Source organism: Asparagus officinalis, chromosome 8 (genome assembly GCF_001876935.1).
Source record: "Asparagus officinalis chromosome 8, Aspof.V1, whole genome shotgun sequence".
Taxonomy (NCBI): Eukaryota; Viridiplantae; Streptophyta; class Magnoliopsida; order Asparagales; family Asparagaceae; genus Asparagus; species Asparagus officinalis.
Genome location: NC_033801.1, coordinates 8,242,931 through 8,270,131, shown reverse-complemented (window position 1 = coordinate 8,270,131; position 27,201 = coordinate 8,242,931). Strand labels below are relative to the sequence as shown.

Here is a 27,201-nt window from a genome sequence, read left to right as displayed (position 1 = left end):
CGATTTCAAACCCTAAACCCCATCAAAGCCTCCCCAAATTCGCGTTAGTAAGCGCCTCCGCCTAGGGTTTTAGTTAATCAATTGAATTATGTTTTTCTTTTCGAAATTTGTTGTATCGATTCTTGAAGATGCAAATTACCGATCGCACTTCTCTCTCTCTCTCTCTCTCTCTCTCTCTCTCTCTCTCTCTCTTAATTTTGTATTTTTTAAAATTTGGCAGGTTTATTTTGGGACTAAGTGAAGATGGGTATCATCGAGAAGATCAAGGAAATTGAAGCCGAAATGGCTCGCACACAAAAGAATAAAGCCACAGGTTTCCTTTTGAAATTTCAATTTTTTTTAAAAAAACGAATGTTGTATTACTGATAAATGTGTTAAACTTTGCTTGATTCTTTTTATTTGTAAGAAGTGTAAAAGCTGCTATTGCAATAGATAAATGAATCAAAGGATTAAAATTACTTGAAAGCATATTTTTCACCGTAAAGACATATGAATTGTTTTCATCCATGTAGCTATATATCAATAGTGACCATCTGTGTAAACTCTTTGATGGCTTTGATCCATATTCATTTTCGTCTACCCTAAGTTCTCAATTTTATATTAGCTTTATCATATTTCTTCCTGTAACGGGCACACTTACTGGTCATTGTTCAAGTTAGCTCTGGGTATGCGCTTTCATCTGATCATAAATTTTGGGCTTGTTGTTTTTTATTTGCGCAAACAAATCTCGTAGATTCTCTCTTCCAAGCATTAAACCCTGAGTAGTTTTATCCACTGACCTCCATCACTCTTCATCTATGGCTTTCTGTCCATCCACATCTTTTGCCTCTTCAACTGAGTGACATTCTTGAGCAGGCATCCCCTACATTTGTTTTGACAGCGTAAGTCCAAGAAGAGTTGAATTGTGATCCAATCCTCTTGAACTACTTCCATTCAAGTGACATAAACCCTTAAAGGAAAATCATGATTCCAAGTTTTTAACAGCAGGCAGCCTTGTTGTTTTCACTATGCTAAACATTAGCAACTGTGTGAATAGTAAAAGCTAAATACACTATTTATAAGGTCGCCGACATAAATTTTATCTGCATGTTGAACACTTAAGGTGATCCATCTAAAGAGCAATAGCTTCCGAGTCTCCTTGCAGAAAGACATGTGCACACCCCACATATTATTTTGTATGTATGCAAACATGCATGCTGTGTTGCTTGGCTTTTATTTATTGAGTTGTTTCCTTTGAGTTATTTGAAGAGTTTAGCATTATTGTCGATTTGTTGTTTATATTTTGTTTCTACACCATATGCTAATTTCTCTTTCACGCAGAATACCATCTTGGGCAACTCAAGGCAAAGATAGCAAAACTAAGGACACAATTGTTAGAGCCTCCAAAGGTATTCATATATTACCTTATTGTCCTTTTTAATAATGACAGTGTGCATATATTATTATTAGATCTAACTTAGCAAAAGTTATATTTATGATATGTAGTAGTACTTGTGTATGTGGGTTCTTAGTCTATGAATGAAGTAAATTATTTTTTTTTTTTTTGGTTTTTTTCTTTTTGCATGCCCACGTTTATAATTGTTTAAACTATTTAATTTATTGTCTGATAGGGCTCTAGTGGAGCTGGAGATGGTTTTGAAGTTACAAAGTTTGGGCATGGTCGTGTTGCATTGATTGGATTTCCCAGGTCCCACTTCTATCTTCAGTGGTTTATTCATACTTCATCAATTCTCTTAAAGTTAACATTTCTACCACTATGCTGATATGATAATATAACCCAAGTTTTTAAAACTTTACATATAGAAGGAGCTTCCATTAAAAGGAAAAAATCAACAACATAGTTGAACAATTGAATATAGGTAGAATTAATATCTGAAGTTCAAAATAATAGTAGAAATAAAATAAAGAAATTGGAGCCTTTGTATAGGCTGCTTTTTGTAGGTGATATCAATGTATATGGAAGTCTGTATAGGTTGCTCTCTTAATAGATGATATTCTATATGGAAGTCTCAAGTCATATAGGTTGCTCTGTGTGCAAACTTCCTAGCTATTCTGAGATATGCCTTTTTTTGAAATTATTGTGCAGATGTCTTGTTCTCAACTTTTCAGTGATGCCACACGACCTGCTTATAGTTTAAGGCAGTTATTGACTGAATATTGCTATTAATTTTCTGGACCAAACTAATTTATTTTAGAGATAAAAGGAGCAATTTTGGGTTATTTCTAGGATCTAGCCCTTCATACAGGCTGAATGGGTACTGTCAGTTTAGGATAAGATGGAGATGGAAGCTTGAAATGTTCCTTCTTTTTGAAAAGAAGAGAAGGAGGGTGGGTTTTTTTGGGGGGTGGGGGTGGGTGCTGTTGCTTCCCTTTGAGAAAAGCTGAAGTATGCATTGATTATAATATTTGTATAGTATGCCAAATAAAAAGTCAAAAAAGAAAATGGACATGGATTTGTGTTGCTAAGGTATGTTTAATATGAGGATGGTTTAGATATTGAACTACATGGATTAAAGCCTTAAGAAGAGGGTTTTTTTTTAGAATGTTAAGTAGGGTCCCTCTTTATCTTAAGAAGAACAGAGTTTCCCCCCCTTTGTGAATCCTGCTTCGCCTTTGGGGAAAGGCATCATTTCTAGTCTAGTGTGAAAGAAGCTTAATTAGTCACAGTCTATGATGAAATTTTTCACTCATGAAAAGAAGAAGGGAAATTGAGGAAGGACCTAAAGACACACATACCACCAGCTGCTCAGCATAATAAATGCTCAAGTATTTACATAGCCTTTCTTAGTATCTTTTGGACTCTCTGTTTGACCTTTGCAAAACAAGTAATGTTGTATACTAATTCTATTGAATGACTGCTTAGCACTATGGGTCAATTTAATTAACCTAAATACCAAACCAAATTATCCCTAGGATTTCTAACAATGAGCTACCTCTTTTTATTTGCTGAGTTCTCTGTGTTTATATTTGCATGCTATATTATTAACACATTGAGTTTTACTTACATTAACAGTCCTATGTGAAAAACCCTTTATAACAATTGCATATCCAAACTATAAACCCTTTATGCTCCATACATTAATCGACACTAGAGCCAATATAAGCATTATTAGAGGGGAATTTGTTCCTTCTTCATATAGAAGGTAATGCAAAAATCCTCAAGTCATTACGTCCTTTAATGCAAAGGTAACAACGATGACTCAAAAGGTCAAAAATCTCCCTGTTGTCTTCGAAACCATTGATAAGAGGGAAGTTTCTATGACGCTTTCCGTCTATGTTATGGAAAGTGATCATATGGAACATAATTTTATTGGGAATAATAACATACATCGCTGGTTTTCTATAACCATCGATAAATATGTTATTAAATTCAAATTTCTTTCTGATCAGAAGAAATTTTCTATTCCCAAAATTCCTTTTATGATCCGCATCGGGAAAGGTTTCACCCTCACTTTCGCAGCACAACGTAGTGAGATTACAAATCCACCGCTGCAAAACGAACTCAAGCAACTACATTATAATATTCCTGTTGCTAATGATTTTGAAAAGTCTATTCATACTATGTTGTCACCCCTATATAGTGATAACCCCTTGTTACATTTTGATAAAAGCCCTAGATATAGTACCATCCAGTTAAAGGATGAGTACAAAGAAAAAAATATCAGGGTTAATCCCATAGTGGCTAACTTTGAGGACAGAAAAGAGTTTGAAACTTAAATAGCTGAGCTCCTCAAACTGAATCTAATCCAAAATATAGAATCAAACCATTCTTCTCATGCTTTCATGGTAAGAAACCATGCGGAGCAAAAGAGAGGAAAAACAAGGATGGTCATTAATTAGAAAAAGGTTAATGAAACCACCAAATTTAATGGGTTCTTCATCCCTAATAGTGAATTACTATTTCATAAAATTCGGGATGCTAGATGGTTCAGTAAATTTGATGCAAAATCCGGATATTGGCAAATCAAAATAAAGGATGAAGAAAGCAAAAGGCTAACATCATTCAACTGTATTAATGGCGGACATTATGAATGGAATGTTATGCCATTTGGACTCAAAAATACTCCATAAATATTTTAAAAATGGATGAACAACATTTTGGGCATTTGCTATTTGTTGTCGTCTCTATATAGATGGCATCCTTGTGTTTTCCAAAACAAAGAAAGAACACAAAGAGCACCTGATAGCAGTAGCCAAGTTATTGCTCAATCATGATATTATTTTATCTCCTAAAAAGATAACTCTTATGAAAGAGGATATCAAATTTTAGGGAAAAGAATAAAATGTGGTCACATTGAATTGCAAGATCACATTATTACAAAGATCAAAGCGTTCAAAAATAATTTTAAAACTCTAAAAGATCTACAAAGCTTTTTGGGTTATTTGAATCATGGGAGACGGTATATACCTAATCAATGTTGTAAAAAGCGAAGAATAACGGCTATTCACGGAAGCGGTGAGTGACCGCTCCGCTTACCATGCGCGGGATGTCAGGCGGGAAAAATCGTTTTTCACTCGAAAAGTGTCTGATAGCGTGTAAATAGCGATGTTTAGCACTTAAAAACGCTTGTAAAAGCGCTTAAAAGCGTAGGACTATTTATTTTTGTTAATTTTTCTACCCGAACCCGACCCGAACCTGACCCCGAACCCGAAACCGACCCGAATGCATAATAACCTCTCTCTCGCCTATGAATCACGACCTCTTTCGCCTCCCTCTCATCTTCGCCTCCACCTCTGGTCTCCGCCTCCAGTCTCTGCAACCCCTTCCCCCTCCTTCTCCGCCTCCAGTCTTCTAAGCCGCCTTCATCTCCGCCTCATCCTGCGACTATCTCTCTTGGGCTTGGCTCGCAACAGAGAAAAAGTTAATTTACTAATTTTGCAAGCTCCTGCTCCTGCTCCTTATATCTACACACACTTGGGACTTAATTTGTTTTGCTATCTAAACACTTGCATCATAAATGAACTGCATTTTCTTTTCCACTCAAGACCACCCAAAAGTTCTCATTTCCTTTTATTGTCCCCTTTTCTGTTTTAACATAAACAGAGGATGTTCTAACTTAATTAACTATCATGATGCCCTCCTCATTAAGATAATATATTATTAATCAATTTTAATTATTAACATGAAACAAATGAATCTAGTCTAGCTAGCTCATTTGGAGGTTAGCAACTATCGGCTGGAATGTTGTACATAACTTGGATATTAGATAGGAGAAGAAAGATTAGGGTTCTAATATAGGATAACTGGAATGAGATTGAGCTAAGCCTGGGGTAGGACAGCATCTCTAAGATATAAGACCACTCCACTCTAGGACAATGGTAGATCAATGGAGTGACCAAGATTTTAAAATTTTTATCTATAGTAGTAACTTATAGCAGGCTATGACTTATGATTTTGAACTCGAACTCATAAATATTCATTTATAGTTTATATGCTTAATGAAAATGCTTGTGAATGATGCTATATATGATTTCTGTTTCAATTATTCACATTCTAAAAGTTCATCTCTTTAGTTACACATATATTTTATGCTTAGGCATTAAATATGCATTTGCTGAATTTTTAGAATTTTTTATAATTTTTCTTATTATTTAGAATATTTATATATATTTATATTTGACTGCTATATGATTAGGCGCTATTTGCTGCTATTTTGCCGTAATAACCCCAAATAGCCTTAGCAGTAGGTCGCCTCGTCGCGTCGCAACGCTATCTGCTATCAGTAACCTTGTATCTAATCTCTCTGAAAAAAAAATCTTCACTTTAAAATAAACTTACTGAAGAACAGAGGAAATATAAAGAAATAAATAATAAAGGAGTGACCTGTTGGGACATAGACAAAATTAGAATTGCACTAAATGATGAGCAATTACAAAAAATTGCCAACTTCAAAAAGAGATAAAGGAACAGAAAATCCTTTATCAGCCTCAATCTGAAGATATATTGGTTATACAGACTAATGCTTCAGATACACATTGGGCAGAAAAATCTTGTTTGTACTTCCGTCTAAGCATCCTCGGGCTAAATCAATATTCGAGCCTAGATCAAGGGCAAAGATCAATCAATTAGATCGCGAAATATGTGTATATTGCTCTGGGAAATTAAAAGGACCAGAGAAAAATTATGCAACATATGATAATGAATTATTAGCTATCAAAAATATTATTAATTCCTTAAAAATATATTTATTATCATCTGGGTTCATTATTGAAACAGATAATCAAGCTGTTGCACAGTTTCTCAAAAAGAAAACCAATTCTGTTATTGAGAAGAACATGCGCAGAATTAGATGGTCTATGAAATTAGAGAACTATATTTATAAAGTTCGATATATTCCTGGATTTACTAACATTGGTGCTGATTTTCTCTCCGGGCATGACTAGCTCGTCGAAACAGCCTCCAGATAAAGATAAGGGAAATGCACCAGCTCCCCCTCAAACAGAGGTAAAGGAGAAATGTGTTCAGTCCATCAACAAGACCTTCAACAAAGAGACAACCAAAAATAATTTTGTTCCTGTAAAAGGCAAAACAAAACGAGAAGCAGAAGATAAAACTGCTCAAAATAAGAAGTCCAATACTTTTCAAGGATATTGAAAAAACCTCTGCAATTTAAAGACATTGTAGTTAAAAACTGGTATAATACCAGTTTACCGAAAGAAGACTACAATGCAGTTAACAATCTCTGGAAGAAACTACAGGAGATGTGAGTTTCCACTCCAGACACTAAAGCTTGTCTATCTGCATTAGAAAAAATTATCAAGGAAAAGAATCGAAAGATTCAAGACATTGACAAGGGATACCACTTATGTAGAAGCATTGTGGAAAATCTCATGAGTAAATCAACCCTGACAATGTCAAGGGTAATGAAAAATCAAAAAGAACAAATGCAAGAATATTTGAGTTCAAACTCTAAACAACGCTATTTACGTGCTACCAACCGCTTTTCGAGTGAAAAGCGGTTTTCCCCGCCTTGACACCCCACGAGCATGGTAAAGAATAGCGGCGTTATAACGCCGCTATTCGTCGTTTTTTACAACATTGATTAGGTATATACAGTCTCCCATAATTCAGTAAACCCAAAAGGCCTTGTAGATCTTTTAGAGTTTCAAAGTTGTCTTTGAACTCTTTAATCTTTGTAATAATATGATCTTGCAATTCAATATGACCACCTTTTATTCTTTTCCCTAAAAATTTGATATCATCTTTCATAAGAGTTATCTTTTTAGGATATAAAATAATACCATGATTGAGCAATAACTTGGCTACTGCTATCAGATGCTCTTTGTGTTCTTCCTTTGTTTTGGAGAACACAATGATGTCATCTATATAGACGACAACAAATAGCAAATGCCCAAAATGCTGTTCATCCATTTCTGAAATATTTGTGAAGCATTTTTTAGTTCAAATGACATAACATTCCATTCATAATGTCCGTCATTAGGACAACTGAATGCTGCTAGCCTTTTGCTTTCTTCATCCTTCATTTTGATTTGCCAATATCCGGATTTTGCATCAAATTTATTGAACCATCTAGCATCCCGGATTATATGAAATAATAATTCACTATTAGGGATGAAAAACCCATTAAATTTGGTGGCTTCATTAACCTTTTTATAATTAATGATCATCCTTGTTTTTCCTCTTTTGCTCCGCATGGTTTCTTATCATGAAAGCATGAGAAGAATGATTTGATTCTGTATTTTGGATTAGATTCAGTTTGAAGAGCTCACTATTCGAGTTTCAAACTCTCTGTGCTCAAGGTTAGCCACTATGGGATTAATCATGATATTTTTTCCTTTGTACTCATCCTTTAACTGGATGGTGCAATATCTAGGGCTTTTGTCAAAATGTAACAAGGGGTTATCACTATATAGGGGTGACAACATAGTATGAATAGACTTTTCAAAATCATTGGCAATAGGAATATTATAATTTAGTTGTTTGAGTTCGTTTTGCAACCAAAAAAAAAATTTACTTTCAAGTCTAGAGCTATAATTCTATAGTTTCTCTTAAATTCTCTCCTTTCGCTTTGGGCAGTGTGGGGAAGTCAACACTTTTAACAATGTTAACGGGAACACACTCGGAAGCTGCATCCTATGAATTTACCACGCTTACCTGCATACCTGGGATTATTCACTATAATGACGCCAAAATCCAGTTACTTGATCTTCCTGGAATTATTGAAGGGGCTTCTGAGGGAAAGGGTCGTGGTAGACAGGTATCAATGTTTATTACTTTTTGCTAAATTTCTTAATTTATTAGTTATTTATGCAGAAACGGAAACTATCTTGCTTTATTGTGTACATTATTTTCCTTTTGGTGCCTTGTGATTTTACTTATTTCTTTTAGATACCTGCTCGCTAACTAGTTGGCGTACAAATAATGGATACAAGTCCTTATAATTTTCTTTTCAAAGGTTGTCCTATTGAGAAATCAACCTTTAATGAAGAAAAGCATGCTCCTATATGCCATTTAAGTTTGACCAAGCTGGCAAGCACATTGCATATGGTTTAGGACATGCACACATATATCATATATATCAGGTACAAACACATAATATTGGGTATGCAGTTTTTTGAAGTCACACCAATGCACATGTTCATTTGTGAACATATGCATATTTTATTTATCTTTGATTAGGAGCTTGTATATAAGAACCCAAAAGCGCAAACTAATACCAAAAGCAATTAGTGGGCTCTAATTTTTGAGAAAATAGGTTTACACACTTGGTTTACGAATAAAAAAGGTAGATGTTTGGTAACTGTGTAAACAGTGTCAGCATGGAATCAACAGCTATGTGACTGCATGGTGAACCACAACAAATCTAGATACCGACTTAACCATAGAGAGAGAATCTCATACATCTAGTATGTTCCCTATTGATCATTCTAAAATTGAGCCATGAATCATAACAACTGTCACAGTTGATGTATTTTTTAATAATAGTAGCCTGAAGCAAACCAAATATAAACCTTAGTCATTTGAAATTTGCTACCAATTTTTGAAACTAACGATAACGCATAACTTAAAGCTCGCCTCTCGATAACATAAAATGTAAAACAACATAACATAGAACGCAGGTTATACGTCTTATCATTTATCTAAATATTTAATAAGTACAAATATTAACAATGATTTTAATAGATGCAATCATCACAATTATCAAATATATCATCACAAGCATAGTGATATGACTAAAAGAAGTCATCAAGGCTTAACAAACAATTTAAAAGTAGATACTTATCTATTTCCAGTTCTAAACAAAGAAAATAGCCTGAAATCTCTATGATAATTTATGGATAAAAGATGGGTTTGCCACAAAAATATAAGAAACACTACATAATAGATTGAACTTACTCGTTCTGCAGTATATTCTCATATAAGCAAGAGCAAAAGTGATTAAGTGTTGATAGTTATCTCTTTGTTTTTAATACCTAGAGACCAATTTGATTTTAGTTTTCTTATTCAGGTCATTGCGGTTGCAAAGTCATCTGACCTTGTGTTGATGGTTCTTGATGCTTCAAAAGTAAGTTTTGTATATATTTTTTATCTTGCAGAAATTCTTCACTGAAAGCACATTCTGTTGTTCACTTTACAAAGAAACAGAGTCCAATATCTAGTTTTTTTTCAAATTATTTTTTTATTATTATTATTTTTTTTAATTTTTGCACTTCATATAGTTGTCTATGTTTGCTATAATTTACTAACTGAATACAGTTAATCATGTTCCATTTCGGTAATTTCTCATGTGTATTTTAGGATCTCTTTCTTGAAACTGGAAGCAGAATGCATCTAGACTATGGCACTTTTTATGTCTCACATTTTTAGTAATTAATTGTCTTGGGCATTTGTTTATTTTATGACCATTGGTATATTTTCTTCTTCTGTGAGCCTGTGTATGCCTTTGTGATGCTTTCTCATTTTTTGCGTGGGGTGGGAGGGAGGGACGTTTTTTGGCTTTCCATGATCTCGTTTTGCTAACTGCATTGCACCTGACATAGACTCCTTAATGACCCTCGTATGCAGCCTTTATATTCAAATAATTGTGTGCCTATGTACATATGGGGAAAAAATTATTTCCTAGACTTTCTGATAGTCCACTTAAGTCGATTTCCATTTGTTTTGGCTGTATAATTATTTAGCTACTTTTTGTAGTCTAGGTACGCCGTGCATTGAGTTTCAGAGGTAAAATCTAGGTTGTTAACTTTCTAGTTCTTTATCTTTTATTTTCTAATGTGTAAGATGCTTTCAGAGCGAGGGGCACCGACAAATACTAACAAGAGAATTGGAGGCTGTTGGGTTGCGTTTGAACAAGAGGCCCCCTCAAGTAAACTTTTATTTCCTTGTATTTGTAAGATGCCTTTGGTCATTGTTCATTGCCTTTGACTTTAGACTCCACCAATGCCCATTATTCTTTAGAGAAATAGCAGAAGGAATGATTTTCTTTTCTTCATTATAAAAGAAAATGTCGAGAATTCTTTTTTTCCATCAAAGGTAACATATTTTTCCTATTTGGTTGACTCCAGATTTATTTCAAGAAGAAAAAGACTGGTGGCATTTCCTTCAACAGCACTTGCACATTGACACATGTTGATGAGAAACTTTGCTACCAAATCCTTCATGAATACAAGATCCATAATGCAGAGGTACTCCATTCCTGTTCTTACTTATCTATGGGTATAAATACATATCAAATTTCTTCATCTTAGGATTATAAGTACTTGTTTGTTACTTCCATGAGTAATGCTTTATTGTGCCTCATGAACTTTGCTCCTTGCCGATTGGTACTGAGAAGAATGATTTGTGTTTCTTATCAGAGTAAATACACTTTATCTTTGATTCTAATCGTGCTGATTGTTCTGTAGCTATTATTTCGTGAGGATGCTACAGTTGATGATCTAATTGACGTCATAGAGGGAAACCGAAAGTACATGAAGTGTGTTTATGTCTATAACAAGATTGATGTCATTGGTATTGATGATGTAGACAGACTGGCCAGGCAGCCTAGTTCAGTTGTCATCAGCTGCAATCTGAAGGCAGGTTTCTCTTTTTGCTTTTTTCTCTTTGATTGTTTATATTTGCTCTACCAGCAATTCCAGCTCTCTTATAAGAGTTCTTCTCTTTGAGTCCAATTACTTTTTAGTTAGTGCTGATCTGATTTAAGAGTTTGAGTCCAAATTATGATTTGTAAATTCCTTGACTAAACTACTATTAAGATGAAAGTAAGCTGAAAAAATCTTTAATTTGTTCCATACTTTGTTGCAGCTTAATTTAGATAGATTACTGGCAAGAATGTGGGAGGAGATGGGGCTTGTGAGAGTTTATTCAAAGCCACAGGGCCAACAACCAGATTTTGATGAACCTTCTGTACTTTCCACGGTAAGTTTATATTGTTCTCTCTACCTAAATGCACATGCCTATGCCTGGGATTTTGATTGTCGAGATTCCACCTTCTCATGATTTATCTGTGTGGTTTACAAACAGGATAGGGGTGGATGCACGGTAGAAGACTTCTGCAATCATATACACAGGAATTTGTTGAAGGATGTAAAATATGTGCTTGTATGGGGAACCAGCGCGAAGCATTACCCTCAGCACTGTGGGCTTGCCCATAATCTTCATGATGAGGATGTTGTTCAGATAGTAAAGAAAAAGGTACGTGTTTACATCAATTGGACCAATAACTTGAATCGACTTCTTTGATTTTCTGATGGGACTTGGTCCAAATAACATGTTTCATGTTTTAGTCTACTTTTATATTGTACTAGAGGTGAAAACTTCCATCTGTATATTTGTTGGAGATGTCCTTTTAAGACTTGTGAAACCTCCTTGTTGCATATACCTTCCCATAGTTTCTCGTGGGTATCTTATGCCTTTATATCTGCAACACTTGTCAGTTAGTTTCAGCCTTGAATTTGGTGATAAGAAATATTAGGAAGTGTACATCAATTTCAAAAAAAAATCAGAGATTTTACTTCATGGGGGCATGGCCAAAATCATATAATAGTGTACTCATAATTTCATCATCACCCTTGCAGGAGAAGGAAGAAGGAGGGAAAGGTCGATTCAAATCTCATACAACTGGTCCTGCTCGTATAGCTGACAGAGAGAAGAAGGCTCCCCTTAAAACATGATTTTTCCTGTATTCTTTTCTAATTTCATGTGGAGCTGTCTCACTTTTCGATGCTAAAATATCTGCAAGTTTCTGAATGAGAAGAGTAATTTATCAAATGCATACACCTGTGATGGAGGAAATATGAGAAAACTGTATTCAGTTGTCCAACACCTTCTCCAGAAATAGAAAATAGTAAGTTTTGGTATCGTGTCTGTGTTTGTATCCTACACTGCTATAAGAAGTCCAGAACCTGTACACTATTATGTATGGTTACCTTGTTTTATTCAGAGTTATGTGATTAGTTTACTGTGAAATATTCGAATGATGTCGTGGCATCCATTTGTCATCTTTTTGTTTAACCTTGGTTTAAATGATCTCAGAGAAAGCAAAACATGGTTTCAGGTTTTGCTACTGAACTTACCTTATAATTTTATGTCCTGTGTGGACTCTTAAAATTTGTTGTTAATTCTAAATTGTTTGTGGGCTTATTTACAAATAGCTATAAAATTTTGAGAATTTGTTAAAGGTGCTGCATGATTATTCAAGTTACAAGTATGAGAAAAGCTACAAACATTGCTTTTAGCAGCTGAAAAATACTGTTATCTGGTGCCAGCTATGGAGTCAGCTCTACACATAGATGCATGCGTATGGATACGAGTAAAAATAATGCATTGAAGCAGGAAGTTTACTATTGTTATTATTTTTTCTCCTTTCCTTTTGGGGGGAAACTGTAGCATCATCTTCCTTACTTCATAAAGAAGTAAATTTCCACTGCTCATAATGCTGTTGTAGGAAGTCACCAGCGTATATGGTTTCTTTTGGAAAATATTGGTGATATAAATAGAAAAATGAATATTTTTGTAAATGAAAAGCTTTTAGCGCAACGTGGCTTTGAGTTGTAGTTTTTTGTATCATTAGGTTGTAAGTTATTGCCATCTTTCTTTTTGAGTAAATTTATTGTCATCATTATTTTATAGCAAAATCTCTAGGAATAAGCGTAGAACTTCTTGCCGGAAATATTTAGGTTCAGCTACCAAATTTGCATCACACTGAGTTTTCCCCCTTTATTTTAAACTAGTTCTATCTTTATTTCTAGGCTTAACCCTATCTAGATCCATGGTGTGCCTTAGCAATAATATTCTCTTTAATTTATCAAGCTCAGTAAGTCCTTTTATGTGCGAAAATATTTTTGTTTGCTAATTGCAAGAATTGAGTTCAAAGCGGCCACAATCAACTATAAATCATTTACTATTGATCAATGTCAACATCAAACAGTAGCTCTAGCCTTTATGTAATCTTTAAAGAATAACCTTAATTAATGGGCTTGGAAAAATCAATACGTAGGCTTGTTTATCAATACGTAGGCTTGTTTATCAATACGTAGCCTTTATGTAATCTTTAAAGACTAATCCTTATTATTCTATAATATAACACCATATTCTCAGTTTTTTTTTGTGTTTTGATAAGAATTAGTATTTACTTACTAGCGACGACTGCACCTGGTTTTTCCAATTTTATAACACTCAAGAGACCTGGTTTTAACAAGAGCTAATGATAATTGTTCACAATAATAAATGTAAAAACAACATAAGTCAAGGGCTTTCACGCAAAGGCAACCCTATAACCTTCCCGTCTCTTTATCTTATCCCAGCTAAATTCTCCAACTAAAAATTCCCCCATACATATTCCCAAAATAAATAGTAGTACATGCAAAATAACTTAAAGTCAAGGGTTTCGGTGCAAAACACACAGCTATCTCCCCCTCTCTCCCCGTCTCTCTTCAGCTCTCCACCGTGATCCCGGTCCAAATCTCTTCCTCAATCCTCTCCGGATCTAAAGCGAGATGAACCCAAACACAGCCACAATGTCCTCCCCCTCAAAATCCCTAACCAAAACCCTACTAATCTACGTAACCCTAGCTCTCCTCCTCCTCCTCCTCCTCTCCTCCCACTCCCCCTCCAGCGGGACCACTTCGGCCTCGATCACGCCCCGGCCCACGAGGCCCAGCCCGAATGGGAGGACTTCGTGAACGCCGAGGACTACATCAACGACGAGGAGAGGTTCAATGTTACCCACCGGATTGTGCTGCTTTTTCCGAGGATCGATGTGGGGCCCGCTGATGGGTTTGTGACCGCCGAGGAGCTGGCGCAGTGGAACGTGCAGCAGGCGATGAGGGAGGTGATGAGGAGGACGCAGAGGGAGATGGAGCTTCATGATAAGAATAAAGATGGGCTTGTTGCGTTCAAGGAGTATGAGGCGCCGAGTTGGACGTCGGCTTTCGGGGGTAAAAGTCTTAGCCTTGTTGCATCTTTTGGCTGTTGTTTTGATTTGATTTTGTAGAAACCACCGGTGATAGGTGGTAGATTTTAGAGGGAGGGAATTCAAATCTCTTATAAGCCCATAATTGATTTCAGAGATAGAGAATGCAAATGTCTTATAAACCCACACTTTACTCCTCCATTTAGGTGAAAGCGGTTAAATGGATACCACCATGCCTCCATAGCCTAGGCGCCCATACAAGCGACATCACCCCTTTGGCTTTGGACTAGACTAGTCCAGGACGAACACTGCAATGCTGACATCACCTTCCGTTTTGCTCGCTTGCAACCAGGAAGGTGATGTTGGCTCTAATACCGTTAATAACATCTGTAGGTGATCTAGGAGGAACAAAAAAAGCTAGTTGTTAGAGGGAGGGAATCAAAATAATTTATAAACCCACAATTGATTCCCTATTTGGTCAACGTGGGAATAAATGGATCTTAACATGCCACCATGCTTTCGCATTCACCGAGCCCATGCAGCTTGGCATTGTAGTGGACTGGTCCTGGACAAACAATGGTGTCACCATTATTACCTTTGATTGCAATCGGGAATATGGGGGGATCTAAAAGAATTTACCACTAAAAACTAGTTGTTTGTGGGAGGATATATAAAATTGTCATAGATCCGCAATTGACTACCCCTTAATTCGATGTGGAACTGAATGAATCCTAACATATTTTAGTTGGTGGCAGATGACAATGCTTCAGCTTCTATTGGGTGGTGGAGGGAGGATCACTTCAATGCATCAGACTTGAATGGGGATGGTCTTCTTAATTTGGCAGAGTTCAATGAGTGAGCCTTCTTATAGTGTGAATGTTTTCTGTCTAATTTGTCTCAATGTTTTGTGTTGATATCTCCTTGGTTATGTTTTTGACCAGTTTTCTACATCCGGCGGATAGTACTAACCCAAAGCTCATTCACTGGTTGTGTGAGGAAGAACTAAGGTGAAACTTCTTCCGGTTCACTTTTTTATATGAGCTTGTGTGTAATTTATATCTTATTTTTTCTTGTTTACAAAAAGGATGGAGAGCTTGGAATGATGATATTAGTCAGCTGGTAGTATAAGAAGCAATATTTGGTGAAAATACAAGTTAAAACAATTTTAACTATTGGTAGCATTTAAAGGTAAAGATAAAAAGCTAAATATGCTAGTAAAACTGAAGGCTCCATGTTTGTGGTTGAGAAAGGAGGAGTATGGTTTTTCTTATGTGTAATATAACATTGCCCTTAAAGAAAATGACTCCTCTTGGAACTTATGAAAATTTAATTGATTCTCTTGTGAAAATTTATTGAGAAAGAGAGGGAAGGTTGTATAGTGAAGGGGAAGAGAGGGAACTTGGAATCAGAAGGAGCAATGGAGTGAACACCCTTTCTTGTCATGAAAGACAGAAGGTCATGGAGATGAAATCTAGAGGATAAACTTTGGAATAGATAGGATAGGAGAGAATCAAATTCTTTGTATCTTGCTTTGAGAATAGAAGACTCTCGCTCTGGCTTTCTGTTGTCTTGAACAACCCTCGAGAGATAAATATCCAGCCAAACGAGAACCTGGTATTCAGTCACTTTGAGCGCAAGGAACATATACAAGCATGATTTTTGTTCTCTCACAAGATAAGAAACAAGTGAGAAGAAGTTTCTTCTTTATATAAATTCATTAAGTAGGTCATAAATGGTCAGAAATAAAAGTGGAAATAAAGGTATAGAATCACAAAATACAACTTGCAGGTAGGGGATTGCAAGAGCTGGAGCATCATATTTTCATCATAGTTGAGAATTCTGAACCATGCCTCAATGATCACAGTCTGAGTCTGCGGTAACATAAATGGAGACTGCAAGAAATTCTTCAGCTTATTTGTATCTTCTGAACTGAAGCTAAAAATGGAGCAGGAGGCAGTACTTATTTAACCCAAAAAAAAAAGAGGGGAAAAAAAGAAAAAAGAAAAAGGAGGGGTGGTCGTGATACTTAGATCTTAGAATCATGTTAGAGGAGACCTTTAAGCTGACAGCCTAACACTATTCTTAACAAGTGATTACGAGAATGTAATATCTTTCATGCTACATAACGATGCTTATATAGCCGCAGCAAACAACAAAAAGTCACAGCGTCATGATTACCCTATAATGGCTTGTGTTGAAGCTAGTGGAAAATAAAATAAAATGAGACTTTTTGGTTGAAGGTGCTCTTGGTAGCTAAACCCTAACTCATATAGCCTCCTCTTTCTCTAATTTGATTCTGGTAGCCTAATCCAAGATTAATCAACTTACTCATAGTTTACATTAAAATTGTGGCTTTTTGAAGAGTTGGGGTGGGCAAACACGAAAAAAGCAAATGTTTTGGCTATGTCATTTGAGAGCAATATTAGAAACCCTCAGGATTATTAGGCAATAGGTTAGCATGAGTTAGGTCTGGGGCTAGATCTAGAAGAAAAGAGGAGAGGAGAAAAAAATGAAGAAGCACAGTCAAAACCTATTTGGTTGACACTCATTTTCTAAATTGGGTGAGATTTGTGCATAGCTACGTGGAGTCTTGGTGTTATTGGTAGAGGTAGTAATGGGTTTGTGGTTACTGTAATGTATCGTTTGTTACGCGAGGACGAAATTAAGTGAGAATAGAATGAATGTAGGAATGAAATGACTTTAATGTGAGAATTGAATGCTCATTCTCATTCTCATGTTTGGGTGCAATCAGAGAATTGAGTGGAAATATCTTTAGGAAGGGTATGTGTGATGTCCCTGTTTTCACACATGGCTGCAGTCCAAGATGAGCCTAGAGATGTCAAATCTGTCATGCACTCACATTGTGCAACAACACGTTTTACCATCATAGTAATATCTCTCTAGTGAAATCAACAATAAGTATAAGAACAAAACAAGTAAAATAAGAAATAAATGCATTAGACATGATGTAGAAAGAGATATCTAATAAATATAATCATGTCTCAACTGAATTAACTAAATAGGACTGAAGTCTGAAATAAATGTGAAGTATCTCAATATGAGTCAACTGAAAATAAACTAAGGCACACAACCTTTACAAAATGAAATACAAAACTCTAAATGTCTGAAAGAAAATATCAACTATGGTGGAGTCTCATCTATTAAAAACATGTGACGGCTACTATGCTAGAAGTCGGTCATCCTGCGGCTCTCCGGAATTCTGAGCTGCTGCCTAAAAAGAATTAAAAAATAAAAAGAGAAACAACAAGAGCGTCAGAGCGTTACAGCAAGATTATCTCCATCCGCCCCAAGGGGAAGGGCTACTAAATGTGATGGAAGCTCTATCTATTAAGGGGCTGTTTGGTAGGCTGCAACTGGAGTGGTTGCAACTCCAGTTGCATGCAACTAGGTCCAATTTGACTAGTTGCATGTGTTTGTTTTGCTGCAATTCACAGTTGCAGCTGCAACCATAGTTACAAAACAACCCTTAGTTGCAACATATGACTTACGTTAAAAATGGCCGCAAGTCATAGTTGCAACTTAGTTGCAACTGACCTAAATTTATTAAAATCAAAATCATTACTTAATATTTCAAAAATAAATTCATTTAAGGTTTAAAATAATCTTTTAAATAATTCTTATTATAATAATTTCTTCAAAAACGTTTTTAAAAAAAAACAACATCAATCTTATAAAATAATTATTATTATAATAATTTCTTCAAAATAATATGTTAGTTTTAAAAGTAATATATTATCTTTAAAATAATATATTATTTTTTAAAAATAATATATTTTTTAAAAATAATATATTTTTAAAAATAATATATATTTTGAATCATATATTTTTCTAAAAATAATATATTTTCCTAAAATAATATTTTTTTGAAAAATAAAATTTTCCAGGAATAATATTATTTTTCTAAAATAATATATTTTTTGATAATATATTTTAATAATATATATATTTAAAATAATATACTTTTCTAAAAATAATCTATTTTAAAAAATATATATTTCTTAAAATAAATATATAATTTTCCAAAAATAATATATTTTTTAAAAATAATATAATTTTTTAAAATAATATGTTTTTTAAAATAATATATAGTTTTTAATAATATATATTAAAATACTATATTTTTTGAATAATATATTTTTTGAATAATATATATTTTTAATAATATATATTTAAAATAATTAAAATAGATATAGATTATTGTTTATATAAATATTTAAAATAATATAATTTTATTGAATAATATATTTAAAATAATATAATTTTCTAAAAATAATATATATTTAAAATAATATATTTTTTGAACAATATGTTTTTAAAGTAATATGTTTTTTGAATAATGTATTTTTAAAATAATATAATTTTCTAAAAATAATATATATTTTAAATGATATGTTATATTATTTTTAAAAATATTATATTAACTTTTAAAAATATATTATTTGTTAAAAATATATTATTTTTTTAAAATATATTATTTTTTAAAAATATATTATTTTTAAAATATTACTTTTTAAAAAATGTTATTTTTTAAAAATATTTTATGAGTTGCATATGTTAAGTTATAAGCATAATCAAACAACTGCAACTATAAGTTACAAAATTTAAATTTTAAACCAAACAATTGCAACTGTAGTTGCATGTAAGAAGAGTTGCAACGTCTCAGTTGCATGCAAGTGACACTTGCATTGCAACTCTAGTTGCAAACAACCAAACGCCACCTAAGTATAGTCTACCTAGATCATTTACCCTGTATCTAAATAGAAACCTACAACACGAGATGTAGTACGTCGAGGGAAATAATTCAAACAAGAAAACTCTCATATATATACCATATGTCTCAAATTGTAGATAACTAAATATCAATACCGAACTATGAATAAACAATCTAAATAGAATCAATAATTAGAAACTCATAACATGAGACTGGTATGTCGAGCGAAATAATCCAAATAAGAAAACACTCATGTATATACCATATGTTTCAAATTGTGAATCGCTAATTATCAATTCCAAACTAAGAATAAAGAAAAGCAATATAAGAAAGTAAAGTCATCACAATATCGGACCAAAAATATCTTCCACTATCCCTTGGAAGATAATATAAATAACAATATATAATCCCGCGTACCCATAAGAGTAAAGTACATCGGTCATATATAACTCAGCAACGAGTCATGTTCATAATGGCGTCCACCAAGACTCAGACTATCAGATAATTATCACAATGTAAATATTTACAAAGTTTATAATTCATCGCATTATCATGCGAGACGGACTACCAAATCGGCATCCTAATAGTGTACACGGCTCATTAGTCTCATCGCATCAACGTGCGGGACGGACTATTAGATCAAGTATCCTAAAAACCGACTCAATAACCTGTACTAATGGTATATCGACGTACTATCCCAAGTAGTATTGAGCGGTGCTCATCAACAATATCCATACATGTATATAATGTTTAAATAACTCATATCTCCCGTGCAATCGAAATAATAACTGTATTAGTCCTCTTCGGGATACGCATGTGTATTACGACACTATACATGTATACTCATGATTGTACGTGTATCATCGTGCGCCTCGAACCCCACGTTAGAAAATAGAAGGTGTAAAAAAACAACACTTCAAACAAAAGAGAACACAGGTCGGTCGACCGCCCCTAGGGCGTCGGTCGACCGAACACAAACGTGCACAAAGTGCATTCACAGGATCTCACCGGTCGACCGGCTAGCCTTGGTCGGTTGATCGACCAGAGAAGATATTCACAGATCAGGTTTTGGCGTATGTATTTTTGTAACTTTATTCAAAAACTTAATTTTATTAACATGAGGCATATAACAAGATTTAAACTTTCATATTTGCTTAACATGAATTTACTCAACATGATTTAAACTCTTGAATTAATCTAGTTAGGGTTTAGCATCTCAATTAACCAAAATTTCTCAAATAAAACATAAATTATCAACATGATTAACTAATCATGATTGGAACTAATCATTGAATAGATATAAAATAATTTAAACACGTTCACATCACTTAGATATCACAAACCTAGGGTTTATAGATCTTAAATTAATAAGAAAACTCAATTAATTATTAAACTAGGGTTTAAACATGATTTAAGCATAATTAATAAATTAAAACGAAAATAAAAGCACCCCTAATGTTCATGATCATCAACTAATATAAACAGCAACGAAATCTACAGATTTTCACATTGATTTAAAGATTAACATCATAAACTAAGATTTTAAAATGTCGGGTTAAACTTTAACATGAGATTCATCAATTAAACATCTTAAATCATGAATTAACTATAGGGAAAAGTTTGGAGAAAGATGATCTTGCCTTAAACGTCGTGTTGAACTTCTGAACACGTGCGTGCAGGATCCCTTTTCACCAAAGTCGTAAAATCTTGCTTTCCCCTCGACAAACGCCTCAAGAACTCTCCCAAATCTCACAAATTATGATTAGGGTTTGAGAGAGAGGAAGATGGACTGCTAGGGTTTGGAATACTGATGAAAAGATATGTTTTTCGTGTGTAAACATGTATATATATAACTGCAAACCCGAATCAAAACAACCCAAACCCGAAATAGGAAGCCTAGTCAGATTGGAAAAATAGTCTTCAGTATTTTGGCTGTAACTATCACGTCCGACCTCGGAATGAGGTGATTTAAGATGCGTTAAAAAGTTATTGAAGATATCTACAACTTTTATCTTTTGAGTTTTTCTAGATTCGAACTATATCGGTGTGTAATGCATATATACTCTTAACTGGTCATTTTTCAGATTTCTTCTTTGTGCATGTTTAACCTTTGTATGCTCTCATATATACTCTTAATTGCTCTCAAATCAATTGTTAGCATAATCATTCATCCATAAATGATATTCATCATAATTAGAGCTCATTTATCAATATAATTCACACTATTTTTCAAAATTCATGGGGTTTTATAGTATGTCTGGAATTTATTTTTTATTTTTATTCTCATTTAAGTTGGAATATCTATTCCTTGGTAACTTGTCGGGAATAGCAATTCTAGCATCCAAAAACACGTTAGGTTTTGTAAGCATGAATGGGAAGTTGGAATTGTATTTTCCCGCATACCAAACAATGCGTAAGAGTTAGGTAATAGATTAAGTGTTAATATTTGTTTCCTATTTGTATTTAGAATCAGATATTACTTTTTTGTTAAGTATTCAAATATGTTTTGATTAACATTTTTTAGGGACGTCATTTAGTCATATTGTTAAGTTAATCATGTTTATGTGAGTTCTAAGATGGACGAATGGAAATAAAGTAAAAACCATAATGATGAATGAGTACATTGATGTAGATTGATCCAATTCATAAACAAGTGCAGGAGAATTTATTGGGATGGTTTGAGCATGTGCAACAAAGACCATCAAGTTAGGATAAATTTTGACAATATTGAAAAGAACAGTGGGCAAGAAAAATAGGCAGCTTTAGGGCAAGAACTATAGGCAGCTTTAAGTGGGCATGAATGGATGATGAAGAAAAAAGATGTGATAGTAGTTAATTTAACTGTCCTTAACTGCTTAACCGACTCAAACGGAAGAAAAGGATCCATCTATGACCTAAAATAATTTGGGATAAACACTTGTAGTTGTTATTATGTCAAATGAAGCAATGATACACCCAATTAACGGGAGGGTTGTTTTCTCTGAGGTGGAATTGACTCCAGAATTTCTGTCATCCTAGTCTCATTGGCGCCCAAACAGAAGGGAGCATCCCTCTTATCTGAACCGAGTTCTCAAATTTATTGTTTGCTTTTTTGGCCTATTTGTATATATCTATGGAACCTTTTTGTTTATCATTAGTAGTTTAATTAAGTGGTTTCTAGTATAATCACCTTTGTAGATGCTAGCTGTCTTTATGTGGATTTGCTTTTGATGGTTCAAGCATGGGATAGTTATCATCTTTGAATTTGCAACAAAAAAATCTTGTACTTTAGTTGTCAGATTGAACTTCCAGTTAGAAGTATTCACACACTGATACTAGAATAAGGCAAAAGATGTATATCAAAAGCTCTAAGTAGAAAAAAGATGTCGTTAGAGGTAAACTTCCTGAGGGTAGAAAATTAGTAGCAGTGTCATTTTGATGGACAGCTGTCTGAATTTCAGAATGCATCAGGTTTGTACATAGAATAATTAGGTGAGCTTCTGAAGGTTGCAGCAGGTGTTTAATTTGTAAGTTGATATGTAAAGCTAAGTGCCTTTTCTTTTTTCCCCCTGATGGACATATCATTTGCATAATTCTGTTAGCTGCCATTTTTGAACATGTAGGTGTGCATGCGGGCATGCTGGCTAATTCATTTTTTCTTGTTTTTTCTTGTGTGCTTGTGCATGCAAGCAGATCTTTTTACATAATAAGGATGTGTTAATCCTAGTAAAATTCTGTCTAAAATGTTTAAATGACTGATGTTTCTTTTTCCAGGGAAAGGGATAAAGATAAAGATGGGAAGCTTAACTTTCAAGAGTATTTTCATGGACTGTTTGATTCATTACAGAACCATGATGAAGTTCATAATGCATCTGATACTTCAGAAACATCGAATGCTAAAAAGTTATTTCAGGAGCTTGACCTCGACAAGGATGGGTACTCTTTCAGACAGTTTCTTTTAGACTTCAATCCAAAAGTGCTTATATAGAGTACTGATGCTAATATCCTTTTCTCAGGTTTTTGTCAGTAGATGAACTAAAACCTGTTATTGGCACACTTCATCCTTCTGAGCATTATTATGCAAAACATCAAGCTGATTATGTGCTAGCACAGGTAATAAGAAAGGGAATTTTCTCAACAAACTGTGTAGAAAGTGATTTGGATTAGTTTTCACAACTAAATGGTTGAATATATGCAAGGTGTTTGATGTGTTCTGCATGAAAGTAGGGTATCTGGTTAGAAAAGTGGCTATCTTAAACTGGGTTTAAGCTATGCAAGGTTCTCAGAACTGACCTGAACTGGTTGCTATTTCATGGACCTGGATTATCTTTGATTCCCCAGAGCCCTATAAATGACTTATTCATTCTTTGACATGCTGTGTTGTTTCCTCAGGAGTGTGGTTTAGGGTCTGGTTGCATGGAATTGGAATAATGGAATTCCAATATTATTATTTTGTTCAAATCACACTTTTTCTTATAATTGACAAATTTTAATTTGCTGTTTTTATTTTAAAGGATTAAATTTGAATTCTTTTAAACCAAATATATGTAATCTTTTAGGGTCTGTTTGGCAAACTCATCTAAATTAGGCTAAGATTGATCATGGCCCAGTTTTGAGGTAAACAGGCTCTTTTTTGATCCAAGGGAGGGGTGGATGAAAAAAGGACCTGTTTAAGCCCCCTTTTTAGGCTCAGAAAAAATTGGGCCAGAATGGGCAGTTTTTGCCAATAAAAAACTATACCAAAACTGGAACTGGTTCAGTCCTTGCCTAATTTTAAGTGTGCACTTGGCAATTCCAAAATAGGATTGAGTTTGAAGTAGTTCTTGCTTAACTAGGCTAGAGTTGATCCATGTAGGGGTTGGTTCAAAAAGAACTAGTTTAAGTGCTAAAATTTGAACTAGAAAAAACTAATTCAAACTTGGCCCCCAAGTTTTGTCAAACAAAAAACAACTTTTTGGAGCACACTTGTATGCACTAAAACTAGTTCTTTAGAGTTGCCAAATACACCCTTAGGGTTTGCCAAACACACAACATGGAAAGAAACTGGTGACTTCATTGTGAAGGTAATCATGTATGTGTTGATGACCGTAAAAGGCATCATTAAGGAAAAAAGATTGAAGATTTCAAATATATACACTACTGAACAGAAAGACCAGTTGTCAATTACAAGAATGAAACAGTATGAATTGAAATTCAACATGAAGTTGCAACTTAAGGCAACTAAATACAAGCCATAAGAAGATTAGTTCAAGTTCTGAATATTCTAATGCCCTGTTGAAATGTTCATGAAATAAACACTTAATTCTCAGCAAACTGCATTTAACGATTTTTATTTTCAACTACCGCTTTTTGCTGCAATTTGGACCTTTTTTTTACCTGTTCTGATCGGTCTGACATTTAGGTGTAGGGATATAGTTAACCTGTTCATGATTTTAGTTTATGGGGCTAAACATTATACATGATATATGAATCTGTGGACCTATTCATTACAATTTGTGTTTATCAGTTGTCAATATGTTAAAGTTTACTGTCACCAGGCTTCATGATCATGTATTGTAAGAAATATTTCTCAATCCTGCAGGCAGATGCTGACAAGGATGGTCGGCTAAGTTTAAGGGAAATGATTGAACACCCATATGTGTTTTACAGTGCCATTTTCAGTGATGATGATGATGAAGATGACTTTCATGATGAATTTCGTTAATGGACCCCAGGTTTGTATAAGTTCAACGAAAAAATTATTCTGTTATCGATATATCGAAGTCTTATTGGTTATATTTTACGGGCTGAAGATAGGCACAGAGCTTCACCAATCACTTAATACTCAGCAAGAATTTAGTCCAGAAAGTGGTTGAGAAGTCTTTCAAGTTAGTGTTCTGATAGAAGTCATTTTTGGGTGAGCACTGTCTTTTTCGTCCTGTATTGTAGCTAATTTTCTTGATCTTTAGTCCTCAAGCAGATGTTTGGTTCTTGGGACCCTTCTAGATTGTTTTCTCTTGCGCAAAAATTCTTTCATGATTGAAGGCCTTGTAGGTAACTCTGAACAGCTTCACTAGATTCCGTTTGGATACCATTGTGTTTTACTTGTTTCCATGGTGTTTTTGTCAAAAACAAAACACCATACGTTTTGAAACCATGGTGTTTTTTGAGCTAAATCATTCTCAAACCAAAAACACAACACTTATTTCAAAACACCTTTTAAGTGTTTTAAGTTTGGTGTTTTGGTTTTGAGTTTGAGAAGGTGTTAATATAATATTGAACATAATATGTTGAATGTAATTAATATAGAGTTATTATTAACATGCTTATTATATTATATTATACTATACTATATTATAGTTAATTTAATATATTAGTAAAAATTATTAAATAATATAAAAATATAATAAATAAAATATCTTATAGAATAACATATTAAATACCAATATTTAATAATAATGTATTATATAATAAATAAATAACAATAAAATATAAATAAACTAATAAAAATAATTAAAAAGGTATTGATAATAAATAATAATATAATAATATACTATACAATAGTATAATCGCTATAATATTATTAACTTTTTAATAAATAATTTGTAATAAATTAATAATTATAAAATATTATATAATAGTAACATATTTAATAATAACATAACAAATAATAATATATATGATAATAACATATTGTATAGTAAATGTAATACAATAATATAAAACATTAATACATTATGTAATAAATAATATAATTTATTATAAAGTAAATATTTTTATTAATAAAATAATTTATTGCTAATAAATGTTAATGTAAAAATAATATATTCATAATATAATAATATTTATTTATATCATAAATACTAATATATTATAAAGTACTATTAATAAACTCTAACATATTAACATATTAAAAACTATAATATATATATAATATTGAAATATTTAAAAATATATTAATTTATTAATAACATACTAGTAATAACATAATATTAACATTATTAATAATATTATATTATATGCATAATATATAATATATATATATTAATAATAAGTATAATATAATATAATAATAATATAACATCTATACAAATATTAATATAATATACAACAATAACAAATTGATATACTAAAATAATTAGATATATAATTATTTGAAATAATATGTAATAATTATAATATAATAATAATTATAATATAGTATAACCCATTAAAGTATAATATAATATTATAATACATTATACAATAATATATTGCATTACATTTAATACTTATAATTCTATAATAATGTAAACTAAATATTATAACATTTTATTTACAATATATTTTATTAGAGTTAATATATAATATATTAATAATATGTTTAATACTAATGTTATAATGGATCAACCTAGTGTTGACCAAAAATACTTAACATGGTGTTTTGAAAACATTTTAAGAGAAAAACACAACACAATGGTGTTTTTTTACAAGAACACAACAAGGAAAACACCATGGTATTCAAACGAAGATTTTTATGTTTCAAATTTATTTTCCACACAACGAAAGCTGAAAGAAAGATACTTCAAACTTTCAGGAAAAATTCACAAAAAATTTTGGGTAGTGAGAAAGTTAAAAGGAAAATACTTCTGCACCCTTTTTTTTGGGTACATCTCTTACACCACTAGCCATTCTAAATTTTGATCTCATGATAAGCAATGTTCTTTGCAGGTCAGAATTTAGCTCACTCCAACTAAAGGTCTGGAATCACTAGGCACATACGCGCTATTCTTTTTAATTGATTCTAGTTATTATTACATCGGAATTTTACCTCCCCAGCATCTGATGATAAATGTAAAATAGAAGAAATACCATGTACCATTTAGATACACTACCTGTACTATATTGTGGATTTTGTTACTAATATTACTTCTTTTAGACATCCTTTTCTCCTGAGTACATGTAATGCTTATGGTGTCAAAGCTAATGTGCTCATCATCTAGCATGCAATGATCTCTATTTAGAAATCCCTCAACTTTGATCATATGTCCTTTGGTAGCATTATCAGGTACCGAGTTATCAGTGAGGTGTTTCAGTCAGACCCTTACAATGTTTCCCTGTTTTGACCCTTATTCTCCTGCTCCATGATGGTGTTGT

General features: G+C 33.2%; 1 protein-coding gene across 1 annotated transcript; it reads left to right on the top strand.

The window, feature by feature from the left end:
* LOC109820797 (developmentally-regulated G-protein 2) lies at positions 1-26,989 on the top strand. The gene is made up of 20 exons (XM_020386995.1): positions 1-47; positions 221-313; positions 1,321-1,388; positions 1,611-1,687; positions 8,039-8,219; positions 9,471-9,527; positions 10,254-10,328; positions 10,528-10,647; positions 10,867-11,037; positions 11,267-11,380; positions 11,486-11,656; positions 12,040-12,134; positions 13,976-14,400; positions 15,131-15,230; positions 15,317-15,382; positions 22,861-23,022; positions 23,103-23,199; positions 24,668-24,800; positions 24,879-24,982; positions 26,776-26,989. The coding sequence occupies exons 2-18, from the start codon at positions 244-246 to the stop codon at positions 24,788-24,790; spliced, it is 2,172 nt and encodes a 723-aa protein (XP_020242584.1). The 5' UTR covers positions 1-47; positions 221-243; the 3' UTR covers positions 24,791-24,800; positions 24,879-24,982; positions 26,776-26,989.

Excerpts from the sequence above, each read along its gene's own strand:
- LOC109820797 (XM_020386995.1), top strand. The coding sequence starts at position 244 with ATGGGTATCATCGAGAAGATCAAGGAAATTGAAGCCGAAATGGCTCGC. Across the intron at positions 11,657-12,039 it reads TTCAGATAGTAAAGAAAAAG|GAGAAGGAAGAAGGAGGGAA; the intron begins GTACGTGTTTAC and ends TCACCCTTGCAG. Across the intron at positions 12,135-13,975 it reads AAGGCTCCCCTTAAAACATG|CCACAATGTCCTCCCCCTCA; the intron begins ATTTTTCCTGTA and ends ACCCAAACACAG.